Here is a 21,052-nt window from a genome sequence, read left to right on the forward strand (position 1 = left end):
CAAGCAAGATTTCTGGCTCTCACAGACCTGTAACTTCTTCTTTAAGAGGCTCCTCTGTCCTCCACTCGTTACCTGTATTACTGGCACCTGTTTGAACTTGTTGTCAGTATAAAAGACACCTGTCCACAACCTCAAACAGTCACACTCCAAACTTCACTATGGTCAAGACCAAAGAGCTGTCAAAGGACACCAGAAACAAAATTGTAGACGTGCACCAGGCTGGGAAGACTGAATCTGCAATAGGTAAGCAGCATGGTTTGAAGAAATCAACTGTGGGAGCAATTATTAGGAAATGGAAGACATACAAGACCACTGATAATCTCCCTCGATCTGGGGCTCCACGCAAGATCTCACCCCATAGGGTCAAAATTATCACAAGAACGGTGAGCAAAAACCCCAGAACCACACGGGGGGACCTAGTGAATGACCTGCAGAGAACTGGGACCAAAGTAACAAAGCCTACCATCAGTAACACACTACGTCGCCAGGGACTCAAATCCTGCAGTGCCAGACGTGTCCCCCTGCTTAAGCCAGTACATGTCCACGCCTGTCTGAAGTTTGCTAGAGAGCATTTGGATGATCCAGAAGAAGATTGGGAGAATGTCATATGGTCAGATGAAACCAAAATAGAACATTTTGGTAAAAACTCAACTCGTTGTGTTTGGAGGACAAAGAATGCTGAGTTGCATCCAAAGAACACCATACCTACTGTGAAGCATGGGGGTGGAAACATCATGCTTTGGGGCTGTTTTTCTGCAAAGAGACCAGGATGACTGATCCGTGTAAAGGAAAGAATGAATGGGGCCATGTATCGTGAGATTTTGAGTGAAAACCTCCTTCCATCAGCAAGGGCATTGAAGATGAAATGTGGCTGGGTCTTTCAGCATGACTTCTGACAAGCTTTCTTTAAATACTTGAGTGCCACAGGGTTCCATTCTTGGGCCATTATTGTTCATTATTCATGACTGGTGTGAAAAAATATCTGATGAGAAGGTACATCTACACTGAATGTACAAAGCATTAGGAACACCTTCCTAATATTGAGTTGCAACCCCTTTTGCCATCAGAACAGCCTCAATTCGTCGGGGTAGGGAATCTACAAATGTCAAATGTGTTCCACAGGGATGCTGGCCCATGTTGACGACAATGCTTCCCACAGTTGTGTCAAGTTTCCTGGATGCCCTTTGCATGGTAGACCATTATTGATACACACGGGAAACTGTTGGCGTGAAAATCACAGGAGTGTTTCAGTTCATGACACACTAAATCTGGTGTGCCTGGCACCTACCATACCCCTTCAAAGGTACTTAACTTTTGTCTTGCTCATTGACCCTCCTGAATGGCACATATACACAGTCCATGTCTTAATTTTCTCAAGACATAAAAATCCTTCTTTAACATGTCTCCTCCACTTCATCTACACTGATTTTGAAATGGATTTAACAAGTGACCTCAATAAGGGATCATAGCTTTCACCTGGTCAGCCTATGTCATGGAAAGAGCAGATGTTCCTAATGTTTTGTATACTCCGTGTCATCTGCATATACACGATCTATAGGACTGATCTCGCACTAGTTAAGGCATTTCTCAAATTGTAGGAAGCGTTTATTGTCCAACAACCTTTTTCCGCTCAAAGCAACCCCCTACTCTGCCTCAGATACTCACTCAAACAAGCCAATAGTGGTGTCCTCATACAAGTACTTGGGATTTCCCCTTGATGAAGCTCTGTATTTTAAACCCCACATTCAACAGCTCATTAAAAAGCTTCAACTTAATCTGGGCTTTTTCTTTAGTCTTTGCTGGACTATGATGATATTCTTTACATGAATGCCCCATGGTTTTACCTGCACACACTAGAAACACTACCATGCTGTAGTTAGATTTGTAACAAACACAAGACCTCTTAAACATCACTGTAACTTATATCAGTTAGCAGGATTGCCATCCTTATAGTACATGTTTGTCTATAAGGCCCTTTTAGGGCAGCTGCCCCATCGTCTTGGAATACATCTTAGAAACTAGATTATTTTAATCTGATTTGATAATGTTTATTGACAGATTATAGGCCTGCTGACCACAAATTGCACATGTGTTTTTAAACCTGCTCTTTTATGCTCTCTTATGGGCTTTGCGCTGTTAACTTCCATTCATTGTTATGTTTTATGTTGTGTTTTATGTTGTGTTTACTATATGCTGCTTTCTTGGCCAGGGCTCACTTGTAAAAGAGAGAAATCTGCAATGTGACCTTTCTGGTTCAAGGATAAATACAAAATAAGAAACCAATTGGATGTTTTAAAGCAGGGACGGGAGCCCCCCCACACGCACAAAAACACACACTCAATTAGCCCACATTTCTGAGATTGGTTAGTAAGTCCGGATATCTAAATTTGTAGTAATCATGGTGGAAATACCGAACAGGGTAGTCACTCTAAATCACATAGAATAGCAGGAAATTAGCTGTAAAAAAAAAAAAAAAAAAAATGTGGGGGTAGAAAAATGCTAGGCTCTGACTGCATGTGTGTGTATGGATGTTGGTGTCCCCCCCCCCCCCCCCCATAATGAGTTCAGATTTTTTTGTGGCCCCCACCCCAATCAGAATTGCCCATGCTTGTGTTGAAGGGAAATACAAGCCTATACTAACAGCTGTTATTCTATGTACTTATGTAGTGAATTGGAACGCCTCAGTACCCTGGTTGGCAGACCTTCAGAGAGTCATCCCCTTCACAACAGTGGCCTGTTGAGTCTGGACCCAGTTCAGGACAAGACCCCGCTGTACAGTCAGCTCCTTCAGGCATACAAATGGTCTAACAAGGTAGGCCATGCTTTTCTACTGGGCTACAAGGGAAACAATACTATAAGGCCAGAATTCAATTCTAGAGCATACTGTATTTTCTGCAATGCAGTTACATGTGTCAAAGATTGGAATCTTGTGGATAATTTCCTTGGACTTCAATGTGAAGCCACTCCCATCGTTAACATTATTTGTTTGATCCAAATTGACGCATGGTAAACACATGATAAAGTTTAGCTTCTGTTTCCTGGGGGATACGCTTCCAGTGTATCAGCTAAAAGCCTACAATGACAGGCTGCATTAGTTACATGAACAATATGCCCCCAGTGCAGCATCTCTGACCACCCCATTGTCGCAACTCTAAATAACTCTCTAAATGATGGAAATGATTCAGTTTTTAAAGCATATGCTGGAAGTCTTAAATAACAGGTAAGGTAAAGATGGATTTAAAATAAAATGCAGATGCACGGTATATCGTAATATACATTAGCCTATACTGTATGTATCAAGCTATGATGCCACTTCTCCCATTGTTTGTAAGGTCATCATATAGGATATTGGAAAGAGTGATGCTGAGACTCAGATTTGTTGCTTTAAAATGTTTGTCAAACAAAATAACATTGATTTTAAGTTAAACAAACCATACCACTATACTCAAGGAATACTTTTAACAATTTCCACAGAAAACACATTTACTTGAAGAACAGTACAGATTCAAAGTTTGGTAACAGAATGACGGTTTGTGCTGTTACACAGATGGCACCCATTCCTGTAGCTGACACGCTTGTCCCTAAACTTTTGCAGACTTGCCAACCTGCACAAATTGAGCGTACCATGCACACAATTTGAGGTCAAGGTATTGTGGTATGAAAAAGTACCCTAAAATACACAAAAATAGGCTTCTAATTGGCATATTGTGTTTTTTGACTTGACTGTCTGAAGTTGGAGCTGAGAAAAAATTCAAGCTCTCCACTCCGGGTTCACCCACCCGTAGTCATAGTACTATTTTCTTAGAGGGCCCTCAGTGTTCTACAGGAGCACCATTGAGCGCAGCCTGGTATGGCAACCCCGCCGCCGCCGACCGCAAGGCCCTACAGAGGGTGGTACGCTCAGCCAAACGCACCATTGGGTACACACGGACTGCTGTCCAGGACACCTACAACACCAGGTGTCGCAAGAAGGCCAAGAAGATAATCAGGGATCCAAGCCACCCGAGCCATAGCCTGTTCTCCCTGCTTCCATCACTAAGACGCGGTACATGAGCACCATGTGTAAATCGTGTTAGTGTTTTATATATATATATGTGTGTGTGTGTGTGTGTGTGTGTGTGTGTGTGTGTGTGTGTGTGTGTGTGTGTGTGTGTGTGTGTGTGTGTGTGTGTGTGTGTGTGTGTGTGTGTGTGTGTGTGTGTGTGTGTGTGTGTGTGTGTGTGTGTGTGTGTGTGTGTGTGTTTTAATTATATTTTTTATTACATTGATTGTTTTTATTTCACTTTGACCTGCATTGTTGGAGCTCAGAGTTTAAGTATTTATATCTGCAACCCTGTGCATGTGACTATTATACTTCTAATCTATTATACTTCTAATCAAAGCAGCACTACTGTCAGAGGCTCCATGTGTAGCAAGTGAAGTGAGAGGTTTCTAATGGAATTACAGTTACGGAATTAAGTTGCCTACATGGGAAGGCCGTTTCATATGACTGGAGTTGTTGTAGACAGGGAGCAAGGGGAGCGCAGCAAAATAGCCTCAATTAGCCTAAGAAGAGACCTCTGGTGGCATGTCTTGTGGGGTATGCATGGGTATCCGAGCTGTGTGTCAGTAGTTCAAACAGACAGCTCGGTACATTCAACATGTCAATCAATACCTCTCACAAATACAAGTAGTGATGAAGTCAGTCTTTCCTCCACTTTGAGCCAGGAGAGATTGACATGCATATTATTAATGTTGGCTCTCTATGTACATCCAAGGACCAGCAATCACCACCTGCTGCCCCATTCTGAGCCAAAAATTTTAGATGCACTATTTTCTGGATGTCATAAGTCCCTCTTTGTGGCACCTGACTACTAAATGACTGAACAGTAGTCTTGTGGGGTATGCAGGTGCGCAGTAGTTCAAAAGACAGGGCCTGTCAATCACCTGTCCAAATGTAGTGATGAAGTGCTGTTGAATGCAGATGTACATCCAAGCGCTTTATTATGGACAGACCCTTCACCTGACTACATCAGTAGTCTACTGTTGTATCAATATGTTTTGACCATGACACTTTACAATCCAGGGTTACTCCAAGCAGTTTAGTCTCCTCAACTTTCTCAATTTCCAAAGATTTTGTTGAGGTATAAGGTTTAGTGAATTATTAGTCCCAAATACAATGCTTTTATTTTTGGAAATATTTAGGACTAACTTATTCATTGCCACCCATTCAGAAACTAACTGCAGCTCTTTGTTAAGTACTGCAGTCATTTCAGTTGCTGTGGTAGGTGACGTGTAAAGTGTTGAGTCATCCACATACATAGACACACTGGCATTTCTCAAAGCCAGTGGAATGTCGTTAGTAAAGATTGAAAAAAAGTAAGGGGCCTAGACAGCTGCCCTTGGGAATTCCTGATTCTACCTGGATTTTGTTGGAGAGACTTCCATTAAAGAACACTCGATGTGTTAGACGGGTAACTCTTTATCCATGTTCTTTTTCATTAATTTCTCTCAGCCAATCACCAGCCATTTGTGTAAGTGCTGTGCTTGTTGAATGTCCTTCCCTATAAGCTTGCTGAAATTCTGTTGTCAATTTTTTTTACTGTAAAATAGCATTGTATCTGGTCAAACATCATTTTTTCCCAAAAGTTTACTAAAGGTTGGCAACAGTAGGCTGGGAATTGCCAGGGACCTTAAGATACGATCTTGTCACGATACTTAGGTGCCGATACGATATGTATTGCGATTCGATACTGTGATTTTTATTTTGATTCGATGTTCCAAAAAATATTGCTTACATACGTCTGCTGCAGAGGTATGAGAGAGCCCATGAGAAAACGAGTTTTGATCAGTCAAGGAAATAAAATTGCTGAAAATAAATTGACTCCCTATTTAAAAAGAGAGAACAACCTATGAAGGTAAAGTAAACGTTTTGGTACAGATACAGCCAACTAGTGCAAAAAATTGTATTGTGATTATCTCAAAACGATACAATATATTGTCAAAAATAATATCCCGATATGTAACCGTATAGATTTTCCCCCATCAGTATTAACTCCACGTGGTTACAAAAAACTCAGTTTAACAATTTAGGAATGAATAAGGGCTATGGTTTGGGGAAGGCTTAAAACATAGTCATTAAAAAACGACACACCTATGAATCATCATTATTCTTCATGCTTGCCAGAGCATTGTGAACTGCCGGAGCGCAGTGGTCTAAGCAGCGCCTCCAGCACCGAGCCTCATGACCGCGGGGTGATCTAGTGAACAGCCTGAGCCTACATTACAAGTTAATTGCATTTATTTAAAATTTTTCCAATAAGTTAAGAGTAATCGGATAATTTACACATCAAAGAAAAGTGTCTCAGCTCAACAAAATCATCTTTGGATCGGCTCAAATGCATAAACATCTTGACAGCTTTACTAGCTTAAATAATAAAGTGACACAATACAGGCTTTCAATCCGCCAAAAAACATAATTACAGTGCCTTCAAAGTATTCACACCCCTCGACTTTTTACATATTTTGTTACAAAGTGGGTTTAATTGTAATTTTTAAAAATAAACAATGTACACAAAATATATATATTTTTTAATTATTTGTAAAATAACCCCCCTGAGTCAATACATGTTAGAAGCGATTACAGCTGTAGGTATTTTCTGGTTAAGTCTCTGAGAGCTTTCCACCCCTGGATTGTGCAACATTTGCCCATTGTTCTTACAAAAAATGATTCAGGCTGTCAAATTGGTTGTTGATCATTGCTAGAACACCATTTTCAGGTTGTTTTCAAGCATTTTGTGTCAACTGTAACTCGGCCTCTCAGGAACATTCACAGTCTTCTTGGTGAACAACTCCAGTGTATATTTGGCCTTGTGTTTTAGGTTATTTTCCTGCTGATAGGTGAATTTGTCTCCCAGTGTCTGGTGGAAAGCAGACTGAACCAGGTTTTCCTCTAGGATGTTAACTGTGCTTAAACTCCCCAGTCCTTAACAATCACAAGCATACCTATAACATGATGCAGCCACCTCTATGCTTGGAAATATAGAGAGTGGTACTCAGTAATGTGTTATGCTTGGGGCAAATCCAATATTTTGTATTCAGGACAAAAAGTGTATTGCTTTGTCACAGTTTTTGCAATATTACTTTCGTGTCTTGTTGCAAACAGGATGTATGTTTTGGAATATTTTTGTTCTGTACAGGCTTTTTTATTTTCACTCTCAATTAAGTTAGTATTGTGGTGTAACTATGATGTTGTTGATCCATCCTCAGTTTCCTCCTATCACAGCCTTAAACTCTAACTCTTTTAAAGTCACTATTGGCCTCATAATGAAATCTCTGAGCGGTTTCCTTTTCCGGCACCTGAGTTAGGAAAGACGGCTGTATCTTTGTACTGACTATGTGTATTGATACACCAATGTAAATAATAACTTCACCATGCTCAAAGTGATATTCCATGTCTGCTTTTTATTTTATTTTACCCATCTACCAACTGTGGAAGACCTCCCTGGTCTTTGTGGTTGAATCTGTGTTTGAAATTCACTGCTCAACTGGGAACCTTACAGATAATTGTATGTGTAGGGTACAGAGATTAAGTAGTCATTCAAAAATCATGTTAAACACTGTTATAGCACACAGAGTGAGTCCATGCAATTTATTACGTGACTTGTTAAGCACATTTTTACTCCTGAACTTATTTCGGCTTGCTATCACAAAGGAGCTGAAATCGGGGAGACATTTCAGCGTTTCTTTTTTAATTAATTTGTAAAAATGCCTAAACATATTTACACTTTGACATTATGGAGTATTGTGTGTCGGCCAGTGACAAAAAAAATCTAAATGTTATCAATTTATAATTCAAGCTGCAACACAACAAAATGTGGAAAAATTAAAGGGGTGTGAATACTTCATGAAGGCATTGTACATTTTTGTACAGTTTAAAATTGCAGTAATAGGACCTAGACCTAGCGTTTGAGCGAGCGAGAGCGAAAAGGATTTTGACAGGAACCCCTTGTCCCAATGACTCTACTGCCCCCGCATGGAGGCTGATTTGAATTTCGTGATCTAGCAGCAAAATTCTCTGGGACAAAAGAGTGAAGTTAGTTGTGGGCCAACCTCCCTATTATATCACATTATACAATGAGTGGGTCTAATCCTGAATGTTGATTTGATTAAAACCATATTCCAGACTGTGTATATTCCATAAGTTACCACCAGCTAAAATGCCTATTTACTCTGTTCCATCTGACTGAGCAATCCACTGTCTCATCAGCCCAGCCAAGCAATTTATAAACTTGATCTCCACTATAAAAAGTAACTAGACATCATCAGATTTCTTTTAGACTAACGTTTAGTTTTCAACAACAGAGATTTGTATAAACATTGTCTCTCCAGACATTTGCAACATTGTTTCAATATTCAATCTCCAGCTGTCATACTAATGAATGTGTCATGACGAGACAGGCAGGCAGGCAGGGTTTCACAGCCAGTCGAAATCTTGAATTAGCTGCCATTTTCATGGATTTATATAAAGAAATGCCAATTGTAAAAAGGTAAAACTAAACGAAGTGCCTCTAGTTTGCACTCTTTCCAGCTTCAGTTTGAAATGATTATGTTAGCTGTGTTGTTGGCTAGCTCCTCTGAATAACAGTGTCCTGACGAGGGAGCACATTTTCGCCAGGCGAAATCGTTCATTAGCTCATTTGTTATGGATGTATCCAAATAAATGTTACTAGAAAACAGCTTAAACAAATGCAAATGCGGCTACTTTGCTGTTATTCTGGCCGCACTTTTTGACATGACTATAAATTAGCCGTAGTTGGCTAGCTAGCAAACAAGGGATAAGAAAGATGCTAGCCAGTATGGCAATGGAACATTTAGAACGAACAACTGGGTCACGTCCATAGATACAGAACAAAAAGACTGAATGACTGGGTCGTGTCTCTAGTTACCCGAACCGATAAAATGAATGACCAGGATGAAATGGGATGAATAAATTAATCAAAATAACGTGTTTAATGATTCATTATTTGAATAAGTTGGTAACCCATCGTATAAAAGGGATAATGTCCTCGAAGCTGGTGTTTGGAGGATATATTGGCACGGTTTGCCAGCACTTGACTTCGTCTCAGGCCTAACAACACCAGTGGGACATCATTGATGTATACAGAGAAGAGAGTCAGCCTGAGAATTGAACCCTGTGGCACCCCCATCGAGACTGCCAGAGGTCCGGACAACGGGCCCTCCAATTTGACACACTGAACTCTATCAGTGAAGTAGTTGGTGAACCAGGAAGGCAGTCATTTGAGCAACCAAGGCTGTTGAGTCTGCCGATAAGAATGTAGTGATTGACAGAGTTGAATGTCTTGGCCTGTTCGATGAATTCGGCTGCACAGTATTGTCTTTTATCGTTGGCAGTTATGATATCGTTCAGGACCTTGAGCGTGGCTGAGGTGCACCCATGACTATTTCGGAAACCAGATTGCATAGCGGAGAAGGTACGGTGGGATTCGAAATCGGCAGTGATCTGTTTGTTAACTTGGCTTTCGAAGACCTTAGAAAGGCAGGGTAGGATAGATATAGGTCTGTAGCAGTTTGGGTCTAGTGTGTCTCCCCCTTTTGAAGAGGGGGATGACCGCGGCAGCTTTACAATCTTTGGGGATCTCAGACAATACGGAAGAGAGGTTGAACAGACTAGTAAATAGGGGTTGCAACAATGTCAGCAGATCATTTTAGAAAGAGAGGGTCCAGATTGTCTAGTCCTGCTGATTTGTAGGGGTACAGATTTTGCAGCTCTTTCAGAACATCAGCTATCTGGATTTGGGTGAAGGTGAAATGGGGAGGCTTGGGCTAGTTGCTGTGGGGGTGCAGGGCAGTTGACTGGTGTAGGTTGACCGGGGTAGGGGTCAACAAATTTGCTTTGTCATTATGGGGTATTGTGTGTGTAGATTGAGGGGATTTTTTCAATTTGATTTTTGAATCCATTTTAGAATTTTGTAACGTAACAAAATGTGGAAAAAGTTGAGGGGTCTGAATACTTTCCGAATGCGCAGTGTCAATTAAGAATTTTTACATTTGAGACATTTTAGTGCGTACGTGCAATTACAGTGCTGCAGTGAATGATCACTAATATGAAGTTTTGCTTAATGTAACCTTTGCCATTCCAGAAAGTCTCATTGTTAATATTACAAAGAACTGTTGTTGTCATCTGTGAAAATACTGAAGAATTGTAGCTAGCTAGTCCTATTGGTTGTTAAACAGCCTTTGAACTCACATTCAACTGTTGCCTCTTTAGTTCCGTGACAACCCGATCTTGATCAACAGTTAATGTCTGCTACATGAATCAAAAAGGCACAATACCGTCTCCCTTACAGTGTGTTGCTCTCTTTGCCAAAAGGAGGTTAAAAGCAGTGGATCAATAGCAGTTTTCCGGCTATTGATCAGTCGGCTAAGGCTGTATACCTCTGCTGTCTTTTCCCCTGTCAGCCATGGGAAGAGGGCAGGGCACCCACCCAAATCCACTCTGAAGTTTCACCTCTTATGGGAGTTTGTCTCATTTCACCAGTACTTTCCCTTCGTTACCAGTGCATGTGGACCTCCGAATGTTGTTGAACTTCTTTTTGGATGTAGATGCAGTCAGTTATTAGTGTTTTCCTTTGGATTTGACTTTCTGTGTAGCACTTCAGTGCTTTCTGAATACTACTTCTAGATTGTGTCATGCTACTGGATCTGCTTTTAGGCTACTGAAATGTTGTTTGTTTTTAACTTTGTTAAAGGTGCAATATGCAGAAATAGCTCTGCCATTTCCTGTGTGGTAAAATTCTAATAGTAGGCCTAATTTCAGTTTGTGACAAAACAAACAATCAAAACAAAATAATAATTTTACCATCTAAACCGCTGTGAAATATATTTTCAATAACCCAAAATATTGTATTTTCAGCTCTGAAGCTTGTGTACAAAACAGCAAAAACTAAACCTTAAGAACAGGAAGCATAGAAATGGCACACATAGAACAGATCTACCGCTTCTTAGACTTGTTTTCAGAGTGACATTCTATATGAATTTGGTCAGATTGCCCAAAATGTTACATATTGCAGCTTTAAAGGGGAAATCAGCATTTGCTGTGTACATTTTTGACTTGTAAACTCAGCAAAAAAGAAATGACCCTGTCTTTCAAAGATAATTAGTAAAAATCCAAATAACTTCATTGTAAAGGGTTTAAACACTGTTTCTGTTGCTTGTTCAATTAACCATAATTAACGACCGTTCCACAGGTGCATGTTCATTAAGACACTAGCGGCTTACAGACGGTAGGCAATTAAGGTCACAGTTCTGAAAACTTTGGACACTAAAAGAGACCTTTCTACTGACTCTGAAAAACTCCAAAAGAAAGATGCCCAGGATCCCTGCTCATCTGCGTGAACGTGCCTTAGGCATGCTGGAAGGAGGCATAAGGACTGCAGATGTGGCAAGGGCAATACATTGCAATGTCTGTACTGTGAGACGCCTAAGACAACACTACAGGGAGACAGGACAGACAGCTGATCGTCCTTGCAGTGGCAGACCATGTGTAACAACACCTGCACAGGATCGGTACTTCCAAACACCACACCTGTGGGACAGGTACAGGATGGCAACAACAACTGCCCGTATTACACCAGGAACACACAATCCCTCCATCAGTGTTCAGACTGTCCGCAATAGGCTGAGAGAGGCTAGACTGAGGGCTTGTAGGCCTGTTGTAAGGCAGGTCCTCACCAGACATCACCAGCAGCAACGTCGCCTATGGGCACAAACCCACTGTCGCTGGACCAGACAGGACTGGCAAAAAGTGCTCTTCACTGACGAGTCTGTGGTTTTGTCTCACCAAGGTCTATGGTCGGATTTGCGTTTATCGTCGACGGAATGAGCATTACACCGAGGCCTGTACTCTGGAGCGGGGTTGATTTGGAGGTGGATTGTCCGTCATGGTCTGGGGCGGTATGTCACAGCATCATCGGACTGAGCTTGTTGTCATTGCAGGCAATCTCAAGGCTGTGCTTTACAGGGAAGACATCCTCCTCCCTCATGTGGTACCCTTCCTACAGGCTCATCCTGACATGACCCTCCAGCATGACAATGCCACCAGCCATACTGCTCGTTCTGTGCGAGATTTCCTGCAAGACAGGAATGTCAGTGTTCTGCCATGACCAGCGAAGAGCCCGGATCTCAATCCTATTGAGCACATCTGGGACCTGTTGGATCGGAGGGTGAGGGCTAGGGCCATTCCCCCCCAGAAATGTCCAGGAACTTGCAGGTGCCTTGGTTGAAGAGTGGGGTAACACAAGAACTGGCAAATCTGGTGCAGTCCATGAGGAGGAGATGCACTGCAGTACTTAATGCAGCTAGTGACCACACCAGATACTGACTTTTGCTTTTTATTTTGACCCCCCCTTTGTTCAGGGACACATTATTCCATTTCAGTTAGTCACATGTCTGTGGAGCTTGTTCAGTTTATGTCTCGTTTGTTGAATGTTGTGAAAATATTTGAATGAACATATGTTAAGCTTGCTGAAAATAAATGCAGTTGACAGTGAAAGGATGTTTCTCTTTTTGATAGCATGGATGGTCAGTAGGAATGTGCACCTACCCTTTCAACACGATTCGATACATTTCTAGATGCATGGGTTCCGATATGATACAGGAACGATTCTGTGTTTTTCAGTTTGATTAGAGAACAAATCGATTCGGTTATAGTCAATACACTAACATATGTTGCATAAATAGATTAATTTTATATTCTAAATTTAAAATCCACTGCTGATTGAGCTCATGAGCTGGGCCTCTGAACTGTGTGTGTGTGTGTGTGTGTGTGTGTGTGTGTGTGTGTGTGTGTGTGTGTGTGTGTGTGTGTGTGTGTGTGTGTGTGTGTGTGTGTGTGTGTGTGTGTGTGTGTGTGTGTGTGTGTGTGTGTGTGTGTGTGTGTGTGTGTGTGTGTGTGTGTGTGTGTGTACACTATGGTGTATGTACTATGTAGGCAGCTAGACTGAGCCATAAAGGATACTAGGCATCTACCACCCCACCTCCACTATCAGACTATTGGGGGTGAGCAGCAATGTAGCCTGTGTTTTTTTTTGTCCCCCACTTTGGTTCTGAAATCAGCATCACCCACATATTAACTTTGTTATTTTTGCAGATTGTGTTTGAGCTAGTAATCTATTTAATATTTATTGATTAAAAATTAGCTATGACATAGCCAATGAATAAATATATATATACAGTTGGAGTCATTAAAACTCGTTTTTCAAATACCAGAGATTTTTTGTTAACAAACTATTGTTTTGGCATGTCGGTTAGGACATCTACTGTGTGCATGACACATTTAATTTTTCCAACAATTGTTTACAGACAGATTATTTCACTTACAATGAACCGTATCACGATTCCAGTGGGTCAAAAGTTTACATACACTAAGTTGACTGTGCCTTTAAACAGCTTGGAAAATTCCAGAAAATTATGTCAAGGCTATAGAAGCTTCTGATAGGCTAATTGACATAATTTGAGTCAATTGGAGGTGTACCTGTGGATGTATTTCAAGGCCTACCTTCAAACTCAGTGCCTCTTTGCATGGGAAAATCAAAAGAAACCACAAGTCTGGTTCATCCTTGGGAGCAATTTCCGAAACGCCTGAAGGTACCACATTGATCTGTACAAATAATAGTACGCAAGTATAAACACCATGGGACCACACTGCCGTCATACCGCTAAGGAAGGAGACGCATTCTGTCTCCTAGAGATTAACTTACTTTGTTGCGAAAATTGAAAATAAATCCCAGAACAACAGCAAAGGACCTTGTGAAGATGCTGGTAACAAGTACAAAAGTATCTATATCCACAGTAAAACAAGTCCTATATCGACATAACCTGAAAGGCTGCTCAACAAGGAAGAAGCCACTGCTCCAAAACTGCCGTAAAAAAGCCAGACTATGGTTTGCAACTGCACATGGGGACAAAGATCGTACTTTTTGGAGAAATGTCTGAAATCTCTGGTCTGATGAAAGAAAAATGAACTGTTTGGCCGTAATGACCATCGTTATGTTTGGAGAAAAATGGGGATGCTTGCAAAGCCAAAGAACACCATCCCAACTGGAAGCACGGTGGTGGCAGCATCATGTTGTGGGTGTGCTTTGCTGCAGGAGGGAATGGTGCACTTCACAAAATAGATGGCTTAATGAGAATGGAAAATTATGTGGATATATTGAAGCAACATCAAGACATCAGTCTGGAAGTTAAAGCTTGGTTGCAAAGGGGTCTTCCAAATGAACAATGACCCCAAGCATACTTCAAAAGTTGTGGCTTAAGGACAACAAAGTGAAGGTATTGGAATAGAAATCTCAAAGCCTGACCTCAATCCAAAAGATAATGTGTAGGCAGAACTGAAGAAGCGTGTGCGAGCAAGGAGGCCGACATACCTGACTCAGTTACACCAGCTCTGTCAGGAGGAATGGGCCAAAATTCACCCAATTAATTGTGGGAAGGTGCGTGCGTGCGTGCGTGCGTGCACTGTTGAAGTCTGAAGTTTACATACACCTTAGCCAAATACTTTCCAGAATGCGCTGTCTCCCACCATTTCTTGCACATTTCTTGTTTCATAACTTGCGTGAATTGTTTGCCCTTTGACTGTTGGTGTCTATCAATTCCCCAATACATGTATCACCAGTAGTACATTTACCATTAATTCCCATAATTTCTAATCTACAATGTTTGTTTGGTTATGGTAATTTCTGTTAATGCATTCAATATATTAGTATTACAGTCGTTTACCATTACAGTCGTTTACCATTCTCATTGTCGGATTGGACACTTTGTTTGCAGAGCTCACAACCTGTGCTACACTTGTGAGAAAAACAAGTTTTGGTTTATTTCATTCCATTAACGAGTTTTGTCAATTTATTTGTTTGGAGTGCTCCTGTCAATGTTAAGTAAGGATGCGCACCTGCTTACATATATAGAAGTTGGCCTAGGCTACCTGGCCTGCTAGGCTACCACTAGGCTACCTGGCCTGCGTGCGATTGTTGGCCTATAAATGTGCCCTTTTGGGGATGTCCAATTTTAGTATTTCAGATTGTCTTAACTCACCACCACTAATGAGCTGTGGAGCTTCTCAAAGCAATGTTTTCTCCATCTCAAACAACAAGTAAACAAAGTCTGTTTTTAGAATCCATTGAGATTGGCAATAGTTATATTTGAAAAATATTTCCAGCCCTCTCCCTTTCGATGGCCACTCTGCATGAAAGGGAAAAATGTAATGCTCTGATCCAGTGGAAATGTCATAAAATACCTGATTACGTCTTATCCCTTGCACAAACTCAGAGCAGGAAACTCTGAGGGCCCAGAATATTTTTTACAATGTTGCAAGTTTGCTAGCGCGTGCTTTGCGCTGACACAGTTGCTAGAGAAGGGCCTTGTTCAGGGAGGTGACCAAGAACCCGATGGTCACTCTGACGGCGCTTCCGTGTTCCTCTGTGAAGATGGGAGAACCTTTCAGAAGGACAACCATATCTGCAGCACTCCACCAATCAGGCCTTTATGGTAGATTGGTCAGACGGAAGCCACTCAGTAAAAGGCGCATGACAGGCCACTTGGACTTGACCAAAAGGCACCTACAGGACTCTGACCTTGAGAAACAAGATTCTCTGGTCTGATGAAACAAAGATTGAACTCTTTGGCCTGAATGCCAAGTGTCATGTCAGGAGGAAATCTTTTGCTAGTGCGAGCTTCGAGCTGACATAGTTGATACAATGTTTCAAGTTCGTTGCAGGCCGGCCATGCGTAGCCAATGTGATTCATAGCTTATTTATTTTTATCAGGATATTTTTTACCTGCAGGCTGCAATGTTTTTATGTGTTGGCTTTATGTAGAATAATTTTATGTAGTTGTCAATATAAATTACTTTTCGATTTGTATCATTTAGATTTTGAATTTAGAAACACATTACAATTATTTTGAGATACAAAGACTATTATAAATTTCAATTAAACTGTTCCACAAAAATTTGCATATGAAAATCATAACTGGCACGCAGATCAGTAGAAATGGTAAGATAAATTAGCACTCCAAATGGAAAAGGTTGCCGACTCTTGGTGTAGCCTATTACCAGCAACTTCGGTAGCGTAACCACAGAATCTGCTAAGGACAGCAGCAGCGGACAGAGGAGGTTCGGAAACAGTTTTTATAATTTCTTTCTTGATCTCTGGCTCCAACTTGAGTTATTTGTGTGGTTTAATTATTTAATCAAAGAGCGTGCTCAAAACATCAGACAAGTTCATTGTGTGTGTGTATATATATATAACATTTCGACCAATGGATTAGTCAAAGGGTAAGCTTACTTTTGGTCGACAAAGATTTCTTTAGTCGGGGACAGCCCTAATCTCTATACAAAAAACTGTCCGACAGCTAGATCCATGATTCTTACAGGATTCAAGGTCAATGTCTTATTTAACTGATTAATGCTTAATATATGATATAATGACAACTGCCATACATGGAAAAAGTAATGTTTTATGTCATAACTTTGGACAAATCAATTAAGACCCCAACCAAGGGTTAAACAGGTTTTAAATACATTTTTGAATTTTGTTGTGCTCCCGTTATATCTTAATGCGATTACATGATACAAATTGTCTGATTATTTTCAAAGATTTGTCAACAGATGAAGCAAGTTGTCCAGTGTAGGAAATTCTCACTGGAACCCTAGTTTATAGAAAGACCCATATCTACAAATGACCATATACACTAATTCTTAAAAGCAAAACTACCAAAACTATTGCTGATGGGGAACCTGAACAATCCAAATAAAATATATTGTGTAAACCCCATTCAGCCAGTGAGTTGTTTCTCTCAACAGTGCATAGACAGCAAATTACATAGGTTGTCACTCAACTAATGAAGCCTAATATCACGCAAGCCATTTTAGTATTTGAATGCTGAAGGTTCCATGCAGATGTGCAAGATCAAGAACGGGGCCACCTACATCGTGTTAGTCAGCACGCAAAGCTGGGCACAGCGCGCGGTTTGACTAGGCTACAAAGATTGCCTGGGGGTTTTTCAGCACGCAAAACGACTTGAAGATCAATGACTGTCGACACCGTTGCATGCAGATCGACGCTGAAGGAGAGGATGCATCGATTGTCACAAAAGATTATGTCTTTTCGGAAGCTAGAAACAATGTAATATGAGCAAAACATGTTTGTGAACTGTCGATTTGTAACATTTGAATTGATTTTCAGACCAATGCCCGCTACATTTGGATCGGTTTGGGGTCTGTGTACCGATGCACTTCTATCTTAGGCATCGTTCCCTGATTTAAAATGTTTATCTGTGAATTATTACTTCCCTAATGGTCAATCCTTGCATCCACCGTTCTGTCTATGAATTTGAGTGGTTATATTTCCCCCAGCCCCATCCCTCAGCTTTTTAAAGAAACAATGGCAGGGAGAACGCTTTGTTATTGTTTCATCTGTGGATTGCCACTTTAAAGCCACGAGTGAGTGCTCATGTTGCATTTTAATTCAGGACTGTGTGTTTCTTTTGGTCCGTAAAGTAATATATTGTGTGTAAAAGAGTGAGAGATGCACAGTGGTTGATGAAGGGAGGGAGGTATCTTTTTCTCTCTCTCTTTCCCCACCTCCCCCTCTCTCTAGTCTTGTTTTGTTTTCCCACACTCCCAGGCCACAGCCCTGGGGTGAAGCAGAGTTAGAGGGGGATTAGCTCTGTCTCCCCCACGCCTACAGAGGGTGCCCAGAGAGAAAGGCCGGGGCTCTGGTGCAGGAGTATCGACGCTCTCTGTGCTCTTGGCCCAAGACTGCAGCGCTGACCCTTTCCTGCAGTCTCTATGTTAATGTAAACACAATCGATGAAAGTATTACCAGTTCCGCAAATAGAGGTTCTGGAAGCACAGACCATGTCCATGAGACAAATACAGATATTCAAGCCACTTTATTCTCAGTTTGCACCCTTCACAGTACAAAAGTTTGCCCAGTTGCGATTTGTGCACCAATGGTAGGCTATACCCAAGCTAATGGTAAACCAAAGGCTTAAACAAGGGTACATGATGCTTCTGAAATTGCCATTCTTCTCAGGTTCTTTTTCCTTTTTACATGAATTGCTTTCCAGGATAAGAAAAATAAGTCTCATTAAATGATACAGGTTGGTTTTGAAATACAACCATATTTCGAGAGAGGATATGTGCAAGAATGAGTAAAACATTTCATTTAAGGGAAACATGTTCAGCCCACGGCTCCTACTTATCACTCACCACCATAGCCCAACCTTAGATGTGTTCTGTTTGAGAAAGCTCAAGGTCCACTTCGTCCTGCGGCCTATGTTTAGTTTAGCAGAAGTAAATATATATATATATATTTAGAAATTGCTCTAATGAAAGGTGACCATGTAACTCACTTGGTTGCCTTTTTGCCTTGTCAAGTTATTTTTTGGCTTTTAAGCAAGGTGAATTGTATATTAGCCAACTTCTCTGACCTCACTGTGTCTCTGTGTGAAAATGCTCACTCCTACACTGATGCATCATAAAAAATATATACAAAAATCCAAAATGCTTGTGACTTTTTAGTGTCCAGGACCATAGGTTACATGCCAGGGGAAAAAATTATATTGGTTTAACCTCTCTGGGATAGGGGGATGCAAATGTCCCACTTGACCAATTGCCAGGGAAAATGCAGAGCGCCAGATTCAAATGAAATACGATAAAATTCAAACTGTCATGAAATCACAAATGCAAGATAGCAAATTAAAGCTACACTCGTTGTGAATCCAGCCAACATGTCAGATTTCAAAAAGGCTTTTCGGCGAAAGCATAAGAAGCTATTATCTGATGATAGCACAGCAGTAAACAAAGAGAGTAGCATATTTCAACCCTGCAGGCGCAGGGTTGAAATATAAAACAAATATAAAACATGCCTTTGACGAGCTTCTTTTGTTGGCACTCCAATATGTCCCATAAACATCACAAATGGTCCTTTTGTTCGATTAATTCCGTCCATATATATCCAAAATGTCAATTTATTTGGTGCGTTTGATCCAGAAAAAAAGCAGCTTCCAATTTGCACAAAGTCACTACAAAATATTTTAAAAGTTACCTATAAACTCTAAACTTCAAAATACTTTTGTAATACAACTTTAAGTGTTTTTAAACGTTAATAATCGATCAAATTGAAGATGGGTCTATCTGTTTTCAATCGAGGACGAGAGGAAACTATGTCTTGGCCAACTCTCAACAGCGTTACCCTTTTCCAGGATGGCCGTACTTCATTGCACAAAGAAATAACCTCAACCAAATTCCAAAGACTGGTGGCATCCAGTGGAAGCGGTAGGAACTGAAAACAAGTGCCTAAGAAATATTGTTTCCCAATGAGAACTCACTGAACAGACGGAGACCTCAAAAAAAAATATATAAAAAATCTGAACGGTTAGTGAAAATGCTACCCCCTATACCTTAAGAAGTTAACTACATCAGTATTGACTGCTAAGTCATAATTGCCTGCTGAACTAGCGGAAACAGCAGATTCAGCCGCTCCCCACTACAGAACCACTACAACATTCTGGTTAATATTCCCGCCCCCCCTCCTTCAAGCACTACCTTGATTTGTCAGAAGAATCAGTGACACATAATTTTTGGGGAAATTTGACATGCACCAGGGTAAATCAATCTTTGTCAAAATAATCAGTGACACTGTGCTCTTTTTCACCAGAGACTTTTCACCTCTCAGATTCAGAAAGTGTTGCTGACTAATGTTAACATTTTTATGAAAAGTCTGTCACGAGAGATTCGGGTTGACCCTATATGGAAAACAATACACCTTCAGCATTGCCAAAGTGGAAAATATACAGGAAAGTATCAACTAGAAAAGATGATTAGGTCACAAATCTCATAGTTTGCATTCAAGTTGAGATGTGTATACTGTAGCTAGAGAATATTGAGGAAAATGTAACTTTCGGGTAGAGGGGGAATTTCTTAAATGGATAACTCTTAATTCACTTAATCAGAATCCAATGGGATAAAAATCTCACTGATAACATCTGTCCAACCCCATGGTTATGCATACAGTATTAATCAGACAAAGACAGATGGCAAAACATTTGGTCTCCAGCTTTCTGTTGTCCCTTTCAGAATTTCCTCAATAGATGCTTGTTTTTTTCCCCATACTTCTTGATATGTTTGTTTGGTTTTGTTAACTGTGTCATTAGTGCCAACAATGAAATTCCCGGTGATTATGTACAACAGCTTTAGGAAGACTGATTAAGTAGAGTTCAGACGGTTTGCAATGTTTTTATATACTTTATCTTGAAAGGATTGTGTCATTTTCATATTTTAATGAGCCAATTGCTTAGCCCAATTTACAGACAAAATTTATAGAAAACAAACTTAAGATTAGGGTTGGAGCGATGTCAATCTTTTTCCTATCGTGATTATGTACACATAAAACATTGTGATATACAATGCTATTGCCCCTATAAGCCACCCCATATATATATATATATATATATATATATATATATATATATTATATATATATATATATTATATATATATATATATATATATATATATATATATATATATATATATAAAGAATATTACAATAAATTAAAAACTAGGCTAAAACGACAGTTTGGCCAAAGCGCAAAATCGAATGCAACTGATGAAAGACATAGTTGAAAGCCTGTGCAGGCAAAATCTTTTCTAATATTCCTTTCTGGTGGAAGGGCTGAACTGAACTGAAGGGTGTGTCTGTGTCTGCACATGATGGAGCAATGACTGTCTGATGAAGAACTGGCTGTCTTACCGTAGTGAGCTAAGTTCTACATCATGGACTGGACATAAACAGTCTAACATCTTCAGAACTGGATAGTAATTAGAGGTGGACCGATTAATCGGCAGGGCCGATTTTTCAAGTTTTCATAACAATCGGTAATCATCCTTTTTGGACGCGGATTATGGCAGATTACATTACAATCCACGAGGAAACTGCGTGGCAGGCTGACCACCTGTTGCGCGAGTGCAGCGTCAAAAGGACCTTGT

The 21,052-nt window shown here is 40.5% G+C and overlaps 1 protein-coding gene across 1 annotated transcript in view; it reads left to right on the forward strand.

Annotated features, from left to right (window-relative positions):
* LOC124036025 (mediator of RNA polymerase II transcription subunit 27-like) overlaps nucleotides 1–21,052 on the forward strand; it is a 108,356-nt gene that overhangs the window by 11,307 nt on the left and 75,997 nt on the right. The window contains exon 2 of the mRNA XM_046350085.1: nucleotides 2,668–2,812. Coding sequence (XP_046206041.1) covers nucleotides 2,668–2,812 — 145 coding nt within the window. The remainder of the gene's footprint in view (nucleotides 1–2,667; nucleotides 2,813–21,052) is intronic.

The sequence above is a fragment of the Oncorhynchus gorbuscha genome, linkage group LG05, assembly GCF_021184085.1.
Source record: "Oncorhynchus gorbuscha isolate QuinsamMale2020 ecotype Even-year linkage group LG05, OgorEven_v1.0, whole genome shotgun sequence".
Lineage (NCBI taxonomy): Eukaryota > Metazoa > Chordata > Actinopteri > Salmoniformes > Salmonidae > Oncorhynchus > Oncorhynchus gorbuscha.